Raw genomic sequence first — 11817 nt, 5'->3', positions numbered from 1 at the left:
CCGCCAACATTCTGGATTATCCTATATACGTCTTGTTTTTGTTATAGTCAGATGTTTTTGTGTCTTTTTTCGATCTGAAGGGTTGATAATTTTGGAGCTGATTGGTAATGGTGTGTTTTTAAAATGTGCCGTTACATAACTGTCTATGTATGCCTGTCCCCAGTCAAGAGCCTGTCATTAAGTGGTTGTCGGTGTTTGTTTCCCCCGCAACTAAAGGCTAAGGAACATATTGATGTATATCAAAGCTTAATCACCAAATAACTGCTGTTGTTGTAAAGTCCTTTGTGCGAGGAATAAGTAGAAACACTAACTAAACTGAATATAACTCAAAACATCTCTAGGTAATTTGTCTGCAACTTGTCTATCACACGATGTAGTTTCGTCCGCACACACACACTCTTCTTCTGTTCTCTCTTCGTCCGTCCTCGTCGTCGGTTATCTCTGTATCCGTCTCCGTAATTTCATACAATACGAGTTACATAACTAGCTATGGTTCGATATTGCCGCACCAACTCTTTGGAACAGCTTACCTTCATCCTTACGAAATGAACAATCTCTTGACGTTTTTAAAAAGGATCTTAAGACATATTTTTTCCGAAGTGCTTTCATTGATTTTTTGTAAATTTTGAAATTTATAAACAAATTGTTTTACCAGTTGATTGTACTGTGAACTTTTACTTAATAATTTTTAATACTTGAGTCACTGTGGTAATCATTATTTTAAATTTATACAGAGGAAATTTTAAATTTTTCTTAACTCATTTTTATTTTTTTGAAACTTTTTACTTTTCTTAAATTTTGATTAATTTTAAATTTTTGATATTTTTTGTGTGGGTTGTACATTCTTTTATATTATTCTATTTAACCGACAATCAATGTTTTCATTTTACACGCCACTGCTCAGAAATTGTATTTATGTGATTGTATATTTTGCTTTTACCTTATGTATCTTATTTTTTGTTTACTCATGTTAAGCGCTTAGGGTAATTTTTCAAATTATATAATGCGCTATATAAATATTGTATAATAATAACAATAATATAATAATAACTCATTAAATCCCCCGCACTGCAAAAGTCTAAAAGTCTGAAAATACCATTTTTTGTCTGAGTTTGCATTATCTTTAAAAATTCTTAACATGGTATGAATTTGTCTAATAAGGTTCTTCATTTGTTTTCATAAACAAGTGTTTGACAAGATTGTCTTAAAATTTATCGACACTTCCTGTACCATCGGATAAGAGTCTTGTTTATTCTTGATCAATTATTGGCTGTCTTAAATTTGTCTCGATCAGTCTTGACATATTCTTGACATTCTTGATATTGTCTGAGTATGTCTTGACACTATCTCAACAGTATAAATTTAGACTGAAATATTTATAGACACATTCTGCACTGTTTATGAATTTCTATTGCTGTTTTTTTTTAATATCGGTAAACTAAACTTTGAAGAATCAAGGATTAATTTTGTATGGTACATGTAAGATACATGTAAGAATGTGACAACGTGTCTCCTTTGGATCCTTCAATTCACCTTGTGCGTGTGGTTGAAAAGAGGGCTTTCGTTTGTGTCCAAGAATGTGTTCCCAACTTTATTCAAAAACTTATTCACAACTAAAACATTTTTATTCTAAATTGTGTGTTGAATTTCCTTCTGCTATTTTTTTGTCAAGAAATCATAAAACAAAAACAAATGTTTATATCTATATTATGCATGTCTTTTTGAGATCCATTTCATAAGACCTATAACTTCTATATAAATCATTGATGGGACCCTTTATAAAGACAGTTTTCTATTATTCCAGGAGTTATAAGTTAATTTTTGTTTATCGTTGGGAAATTATTCAAATTTTATGATAGAATATTTCACTTCATAATGTTTCCAAATTTTCCAAATGACAGTTGTTTGTACCCTAGGGTGTGGAATACCTTAATTTTATTGAAAATTCCCTGTCCACGTGTAATACTTCATATATTTTGTAACAGATGACATGACACAAATTTTCTTCTGTAAATCAAGAAGAATTAGCATTAGTATACAATAATACTTAGCTATTTATAATGAAACCACATTTTGGTACAATAGTTTTTAGCATACTAACATTGAATATTATGCATATAGAATGAAATACAGTTTGGTTGTTATAATCATTAAGCATAAGATTTGTAAATCAATATTTTCACATTTAAATTGTTTTATCTTTCAACATACCTACATTTGTATTGTTTATACTTTAGATTTCATAGCCATTTTTGAACGGGAATAAATATTTACATACCCAAATTTTCGATTATTTTACATGCCAAACTTTTTTTGTTTGTTGAAAAAGTATATCATATAAAGAGAAATGAAGATAAAGTTCAATCGTGTATATTGGTCATGATTTGTTAAACTCTGAATTGTCAAGTAAATTTAAGACATAATTCAAAATGTTCAGAAGCCATACTGAGAAAAAATAAGAATGTCGAGATTCTGTTGAGAAATTTCAAGACAGTATAAGAGTGTCAAGGATTTTCAAGAAATTTAGACCATTTGTACTGGGGCCAATCCTATTTAAAAGACGAAGGGATGCTCATGCAGATTTTTAAGAAACATCATTTTGATAAAAAAAAAAAAAACAACACTATCAGCATCAGAGCTTTTTTCCTATATTTATACTATATTTCCTATATATCACATTCAATCGTAGATCAAATATGCAACATGTTGGGGACGCCAATGTGTTGAGGTAAACATTGGCGGCATATAAGGCGAGTTAGTTTCTGCCAGTGGTCAGTTAACAGGGATATTACGGAGAGCATGAAACTGATATTGGTCAAAAGTTTTTCAAAGTAAAATCACAAAAGTACTGAATTCCGAGGAAAATATAAAACGGAATGTCCTTTCAAAATCAAATATCAAATACATCAAACGAATGACATTCCTAATTTGGTACAGGTTTCAGTCTGATAATTTAGTGCTCCTTTGGCTTACATGGGAAAAAACGATCATTGAAAGTAAAAAATAAAAAAATGCTAAATAGAAGAAAAAAATCATGTTCGTATCATGTTTTTACTACTGTTAAATTGTGTGTTCATCGATAGAAAAACGTGGGTCATGCCACGAAGAATAAAATGAAATGTAAACCTGATGTCAACACTTTTTTTCTACTTTCTGTTTGCTGTATTTACTAGGCCTCGCCACTTCCATTAACATGATGTCCTTCCACTTTCTCGGATTGATATCCCAAAAATATTTTTTAAATCTACATATATGTTTCAATTCAGCATTAACTTTTATCAAATAGAAAAAATATGAGTCCAGAAAAAAGTCATTAAAATGGACTATTTTATTCCCTCCATGTTATGACATGCACCGCAAACTGGAGTTGTAATACAACACTGGTACCTACAGGCATTTTCTTACGTAGAAAATTGTGGATTAAACCTGGTTTTATAGCTAGCTCAACCTCTCACTTGTATGACAGTTGCATCAAATTCCTTTATATTGACAAATATGTGTGAACAAAGCAAACACGGACATAATCGATAAAAATGTAAAAATAGGGGTGAAAAGTAAAATAAAAAAATTACTAAACTCCGAGGAAAATTCAAAATCAAATGACAAAACACATCAAACGAATGGACAACAACTGTCATATTCCTGACTTTGTAATGGCATTTTAAAATGTAGAAAATGGTGAATTGAACTTGATTTTATAGCGCTAAACCTCTCACTTGTACGACAGTCTCATCAAATTCCTTTATATTTACACAATGCGTGAACAAAACAGACATAATAAATATATTAGTCAAAATATGGGTACAGCAGTCATCACTGTGTTTTTAAACAAAAAAATTTACAAAAAAGCACACAAGCATCTATCAAATTTAAACTCATTCATTGCTTTGTGTGTCTGACGTCAAAAAAATTTCATATAGGAAGAAATTTTGTTATTCAATGTTTATACAAAACAATTTTGTAATTTCACATCGGGAATGTTGGCATACAGGGTTAAAAAATCAAATGTATGTTAGAACTAATTTCAGAAATAAACCGAGATTTAATATTGTCCAGAAGTTCTTTGGAATTTCTAAGAATCCAGAAATGGTTAATACCACTACGCGATTAAAATAATTTTGTCGTTTGTCGTTCAAAGTATTTTCTAATTTTTAATAGAACTATAACATAATAGCATATAATAGAACCATGACATAATTACGGGATCTTTTAAAGTACAGAGTCACGATATAAGAACCAAAGAAACACAGTAAGTTGCATATACAAAACGCACCGTTAAAAAAGAAAGATAGTACAAACACATTGACGGTATGTATAAGTGCCGAGCCGCGTCAAATGAATATCACAGAAACAATCCAAACAGTAATATTAATATTAGAACAAAGGCAAATAAAAGAAAAATATAACACGTTGTTTAGACGATGAACAACGTCAGTACGCAGATTATCATCAAGGTCTTGGTACCTTCCGATGAACTTTTTTTAGAAAAAGACGGGACGTTCTTTGACATACCCCTGGTTCATGAACTTTCTGCTCAGACACTGGTGACGTTTTACAAAGACTGAGTAGGAGCTGCAAAATCATGAATTGAATAAGTTGGGAAATGTATATCCCATATGCAAGTGAAGTTGGTGTATTGCTACTGAGGTGGGGAGAATTTATAATTTCATAATTAAAATCGTCTCGTTTGACATAGATTCTGGTACTGAGATGACTATGTATAATGTCTAACTCGAGATATAAGTCTAAGGAGATGGTGGAGGAAGCCGTGTATGTTGTTTCTTTAATTTCTAGTTCTGGGGGATATATCAATTTAACCCAATCAGAAAAGTTCGGATAGTTTATGGAAAGATCATCATCAATAATATCTGAACGTGAAATTAAATAATCTGGCTTCTTTGATCTTCTTGATTTTAACAAGTATCTGAAGGAACTCCGATTCATATGAAAATAAAAAGAGGTCGGCAAGGAGAGGCACACAGTTCGTTCCCATAGGAATGACGACCATTTGTTGAAAATTTTTACCTCAAAATTCAACAAATATATTGTCGATAAGAAACCCCAACATACTGATCAACAAGCAGTCAACAATGAGTTATAATCTTACTAGTAATCACTATTATAACAAACAAGTATGTAACAAAAAAGCGCAAAATGGCATATAGGCAAGGTATGTATTAGCAAAAAGTGAAAGACAGGAATACAAAAATTCACAAGAGCACAATAACATAATGACGTGATGTATTAGTACAGAGCCATGTCATATGTATAAAAGAAACACAAAAAGGCATATAGACTATTAAAGTGCATTAGCAAAAATAAAAGACAAGAATACAAGAACTATTTGAACAATGACACAATGAGGCGTAAATAAGTACTGAATCACGTCTAATGAATATCACAAATAAAAACCCAGACTAAACAGTAAAGTAATATTTACAAGACAAATAAAAGAATAATATATCAGGTTATTTAGACGATAAACAACGTCAGTACCCATTATATACTTCAAGACCATCGTGTATTATTTGTGACGTTGATACGGAATATGTATCAACAAGTTCTTGGTACCTTCCGAAGAATTTATTTAGAAAAAGGACGAGACGTTCTCTGACATATCCCTTGTTCATTAACTTTCAGCTCAGACACTATTGACGTTTTTCAAAGTCTTATTATGAGCTGAAAGCCCTTGAAGACAAAAGAAGTTAGGAAACGTATATCCCATATGCAGGTGAAGTTGGTATATTGCTACTGAGGTGGGGGAGGGGGGTATAATTTCAAAATAAAAAAATTAAGATGGGGGAAATGATAATTTCAAAAATTGAAATCGTCTCGTTTGTCATAGATTCTGGTACTGAGATGACTGCTATTTTTTCAATATTGATGTTTTGGAGGAGGAATAAATTCCTACGAAATGTAAGACCCCTGCACTGAAGCCTGGGTTACTGGTTACAAGTGATGGTAGGGACTCTTTCCGTGTTTTTTTTCATTAACATCCTCCGGGCAACTGTCCCTAACTTATACAAAAACTTTTCCGAACAAGTTTTTCGGCCCTTGCCAAAGCCTCGTTCTTGTCTGTGATAGTGATGGTACTATTTTGTAGGTCAGCGTGTGCGTGTCCTGATGATCTCAAATGACGACATACAGGGATGTCCGGCTTCAGTACAGGACTCTTACAGATTTGGGATTAAATCAATCGACCAAAACTTCCCTGTAATATTGAGCTATCTTACCCAATATATCATAATTGTTAATATTTCTGACACTGACGACGGCTATCTGGTAAACCGAGTGTGAACATATCTTTCAACACGGTTTTATAACATCATCTTCGTACATTACAATCTAAAATTATTACCGTTGTGCAAATCTTTAAACTTATTCAATTATCATTCCCCATTTAGGGGAAATATGTTTTTTGTCTGTGTGTCCGTTCGTTCGTTCCTCCATTCGTCTGTTTGACTAGTCGTCCGTCCGTCTGTCCTGCTTCGGGTTAAAGTTTTTGGTCAAAGTGGTTTGAATCAACTTGAAACTTAGTACATATGTTACCTATGATATGATCTTTTTAATTTTGAATGAATGCCAAATTAGAGTTTTGACCCCCATTTCATGGTCCACGGAACATAGAAAAGTTTAGTAAAATTGGAACATCCGTGTCATTTGGACACATTATTGTTTCCATATCTGCGCAGTATCGTCTTTTCGTCAAAATCCGGTACAGATTAAATTTGCTGGTTGGTCTTTTTTTTATAGACTTCTATATTTAAGGTGTATGAAACAACACCAATATTATAAAATGAAACATAAACGTTAATATTTTGATTAACAGATACCCTTCATCTGTATGATTGTTTTATAAAATGGTGGATAATAACATTTAATGTAACCTTTTTTTTTAATATTAGAGTTGTTTTGTACACTTTTAGCGCCATGTTTTACTGTTGTTTGATTGTTTTTCTCTATTCTTTTCCTTCTGCTATGACAATGATTTTTCGTATTTCGTTTAATACATGTCTTCTATTTGTTTAGATGACACCGAAGTCGTGGCACAGTCTAAATGAATGCAATCTATGAAACTTGTGTGAAATATAATTGCAATCATCCATTGAAAATGCAGTGTTCAATTTGAAAAACTAAATTATTGGGTATAATTCATTAAATGAAATCTAAGTACATGTAAATGTTAGTAACACTAGTTGTTGACATGACACGGGTTATGGTCTTCTCATATATATTATGATGGTATGATACTAAACCCCTAACTGGAAGGATAAAATCATAATATTTCAGTCAGTTTAATTGGAGTCTAGAGCTGGCATGTCAGTTAACTGCTAGTAGTCTGTTGTTATTTATGTATTATTGTCATTTTGTTTAATTGTTTTTTTGTTACATCTTCTGACGACAGACTCGGACTTCTCTTGAACTGAATTTTAATGTACGTATTGTTATGCGTTTACTTTTCTACATTGGTTAGAGGTATAGGGGGAGGGTTGAGATCTCACAAACATGTTTAACCCCGCCGCATTTTTGCGCCTGCCCCAAGTCAGGCGCCTCTGGCCTTTGTTAGTCTTGTATCATTTTAATTTAGTTTCTTGTGTACAATTTGGAAATTAGTATAGCGTTCATTATCACTGAACTAGTATATATTTGTTTAGGGGCCAGCTGAAGGACGTCTCCGGGTGCGGGAATTTCTCGCTACATTGAAGACCTGTTGGTGACCTTCTGTTGGGTTTTTTTCTATGGTCGGGTTGTTGTCTATTTGACACATTCTCCATTTCCATTCGCATTTTTACTATTTTAATTGCGTCTGATGCGTCAATGAATGCAATAATAGTATTTCCCAACCGACTTCTGAGTATCCAACAATGACATCTTACACAACAAAATCCTGTTAGATAAGGACCTGATACTGGGATAGTTTTATGGGAATGTAATTGGCCTGTGGATAGTAGTATTATTTCATTCATTCGGTGTTTCATAAATAGAACTGTGTACTAAACCATTTCTTATCTAGTTGAATTTACTGTTGTAGGCGGAACATTAATCCATTGCAGGTCACATATGGGGATATCACTTCTATTAAACAATTCCATATACATGTATATATAGTACACAATTTTGTTTAGGGGCAAGCTGAAGCCGATCTAATTAAAATATTGATCTCTTGTTTAGTTATACTATATATAGTTTCACAAAATCAGAGATCAATATTTTAATTAGATTGAGCTGAAGCACGTCTCTGGATGAGGGGTTTCTCGTAGTACTGAAGACCCATTGGTGGCCTTCGTCTGTTTTCTGCTCTTTTGACGGACTTTTGTCTATTTGACAGATTCCCAATTTCCATTCTCAATTATATATATATTGAAAATAATTAGAGACAAACTTTAAACTATTTTCCTGCCTTTGATTTCTGTCTGCCGGTGATATGTTTTAATTTTGAATGATAGCAAGTTCTGTGAATTCATTGCAGAAGGAATAAATTTTGTTTCAAATATAATAACAATTTAAAACCTAGACAATACACACGTTTAATAGTTATTATACAATTGCTCTTCTACGATTTCCTTAGACCTGAAGCAGACTTTTATGAATGCTTCCTTTTGTTACCTCTTTATACAATTGTCTTCCTGAAAGATAAGACTTTAGTTTCCAAAAAGACTGAGATCACGCGTCCTTTGACCTGACCTTTCTACTATATCAGGCCTTGTTATAGATTAGACTTCCATATTTCATTTTCGAAGGATGGTACGCAGACTTGCGGGCATCCTTATTCTTGTCTCCGCCATTACGGCGGAGATTCTTTCGAAAAGACAAAATACAGGAGGTAAGTCGCTATTCTTATCTTAGTCTTAAATCATATATTATGAGGGTCAACCAATTTTGAAAACAGTAAAGTAATTATCATTCCATCTTTTGATATTTGAAAAAAAAAAAACCTACAAAACATTTACTAGTGTTTATCAGGAAGCAACATTTAAATAGACATTTTATTCTATCAATTCCGTTCTTAAATTGCGTTCATTTGTAATAGTTTTAAAACGAATACAAGAGATGTTGGTAATACTTCAGTGAAACAACATCTCATCAACCAAGAAACATCTATAGGTCAACAAACAGTATACATTGTACTCAATTGGAATGCAGACATATTGGATATTTGTCATTTCGGGGCTTTTATAGCTGACTTTGCGATATTAGCTTTTTGGTCATTGTTGAAGGCCGTATGGTGCCTACTGATTATTTTCTTAGTTTTTAGTCTCTTGTGAAGAGTTTCCTTATTGACAATCAACCATATCTTCTTTTCTAAATATAACGTAAGGGAACCCAAATTGCACCGAGTACCCAAATTGCACCTATTTAGGAAAGACCGGTTTAGGAAAGATAGGAACGGAAATCTTACAAGATTTCCTAGAGACTAAACAATTTGTATTTTTATGATTTGATACTATGCACGTCTTTCAACATAGGTAAACATATTTAGATATACACAAAACGTTCACAGTATTTATCAACAGATGGACTGTTCACTGAAAAAGCAAAATGTATGAAAACGTCACCATGCGACGTCATCAAAACGTCATATTTGATCAAATACAATATTTTATAAGTATCCATTTCGTAAAATATGGAGAGTAAGCATGGACTTATATGCAATTGTTCAAAATATTTGAAGAAATTAAACAAAAGCTCTGTTATTAGACTTTTGACGATGTGAATTTAAGCATGGGTGCAATTTGGGTACTCCTTGTTACAGAATCATGTGTATTTTTGGAGGTTGATTCAAACCCATTTTTGTATGACTCAATATGGATTAAAAATCAAATTGGTGTACCTATACAATAAAGAAGGATAGGGCTACAAAATAAACACAGTATAAACATTATTTTCTTGATCATAAAAAAACGTAGGTGGAAAAGCTGTCAAAATAGGTGCAATGTGGGTACCTTAAAGTTATGCAGAGAGGTCGACTTATGATCTAACAATGAGGGGGGATAGGGCCTTTATCGGGACTCCGGGATCGGGTCTTTTTAAGCTCGGGATTTCGGGATTGACCCTTTCGTGATCCGGGAATCCTTTTTTTCGGATTTCGGGACGTCGGGATTTACTTTATTTAAATTCGGGACCTCGGGATTTTGTTTTTTTAAGTCCGGGATTTCGGGATCGGGACCCCTCCTATCCCCCCTCAACAATGATAATAATTCTTTTTCGATTCTTTCTTCAATTGTCTGACTGATGTGTCGTCCTCATGTAATTCACACTGTTTTTAAACAGGGGAAAAAAACCAGAATATATGGTTTTAAAATGAATAGATATAGGAAGATGTGGTGTGAGTGCCAATGAGACAACTCTCCATCCAAATAACAATTTAAAAATTAAACCATTATAGGTTAAAGTACGGCCTTCAACACGGAGCCTTGGCTCACACCGAACAACAAGCTATAAAGGGCCCCAAAATTACTAGTGTAAAACCATTCAAACGGGAAAACCAACGGTCTAATCTATATAAACAAAACGAGAAACGAGAAACACGTATATATTACATAAACAAACGACAACTACTGTACATCAGATTCCTGACTTAGGACAGGTGCAAACATTTGCAGCGGGATTAAACGTTTTAATGGGCCCAAACCTTCTCCCTTTTTCTGAAACAATAGCATAACATCACAACATATAAAAACATACGATAAAATATCAATTAGCAGACTTAACTCAATCAAAAAATTTTACCTAACCCTAGCCTTTTTTATTGAAGAAAATTTCTTCGACGATTAATACCTTTCCCTATCTTTGTTTCAATTATTAAGAATATAACATGTATTATCACAATATACTAATTCAATACGTAAGTAACAGCCTATCTGTGTATGAGAACTACACATATGTTCAAATGATTAACACAAAATTTCTGCCTAATCTGCTATTTGACAGTAATTTTGTCCAATATCGACACTGATCAAAGGTTGAATAAGACTGCCATTGGCCGGTATCACTGGAGTTGACTTTCTATCTCCTCGGGTTACCACTCAGTATCTAGTGCTTCTATAAATGCTATAAGTTAAAAGACGCATGCACGCGTATTAATTTAGTGTATTAATTAAGTAATACAGTTATTAGTCAGTGTTGACCATAAAGTTTTGCATGACTGCTTAATTGTGTTTCAACTAATGCTATTTGACAGTAATTTTGTCCGTTATCGACACTGATCAAAGGTTGAATAAGACTGTCATTGGCCGGTATCACTGGATAATTGCGTTTCAACTAATGCTCGTTGTATTATCTCATTAAATTGTTTACCTCCAGTACTTAAACATTTTAGCTTGATACAGGTTATCAGTGGCGGATCCAGAGGGGGGTTCCGGGGGTTCGCACGCCCCCCCCCCCCTTTATTTTGGACGATCATGCATTTGTATCGGGACATATGTTTTGACCCCCCCCCCCTTTGCCCTGGGATAGCACACCCCCCCCCCCCCCCCTTTGGAAAATTCCTGCATCCGCCCCTGGTTATTACATTATCATGTAGACAACAACCGATATCTTATATTAATTTCTGGACAAATTCATTTTCATTTAAATTATACAGAGAGAATAAACAGTAGTTCAAACAAGTGTGATACTGTAGTTGAGGCATTGATTTGATTTATTTTGTACGTTTGCCAAAAAAATTGGAGTATTTTTAAATAAAAATATCAGTGTTACACTAATGATCGGATTGACATGTTAATAGTTATGGTACCAGGATCATAGTTTAGTACGCCAGACGCGCGGTCATCTACACAAGACTCATCAGTGACGCTCATATCAAAATAGTTATAA

At 33.3% G+C, this 11817-nt stretch overlaps 1 protein-coding gene across 2 annotated transcripts in view; it reads left to right on the top strand.

Annotated features, from left to right (window-relative positions):
• The first annotated feature begins 8732 nt into the window (after nucleotides 1–8732).
• The window catches only part of LOC134722191 (uncharacterized), a 102739-nt gene continuing 99654 nt past the window's right edge, over nucleotides 8733–11817 (top strand). For both annotated transcript variants that reach the window (XM_063585774.1, XM_063585775.1), the window contains exon 1: nucleotides 8733–8824. In XM_063585774.1, the coding sequence (XP_063441844.1) occupies nucleotides 8743–8824 (82 nt within the window). In that variant the 5' untranslated portion in view covers nucleotides 8733–8742. The remainder of the gene's footprint in view (nucleotides 8825–11817) is intronic.

Source organism: Mytilus trossulus, chromosome 6, assembly GCF_036588685.1.
Source record: "Mytilus trossulus isolate FHL-02 chromosome 6, PNRI_Mtr1.1.1.hap1, whole genome shotgun sequence".
In the NCBI taxonomy this organism is placed as follows: Eukaryota; Metazoa; Mollusca; class Bivalvia; order Mytilida; family Mytilidae; genus Mytilus; species Mytilus trossulus.
The sequence above is the reverse complement of the archived record's forward strand: the minus strand, read 5'-3'. Positions and strand labels throughout refer to the sequence as shown.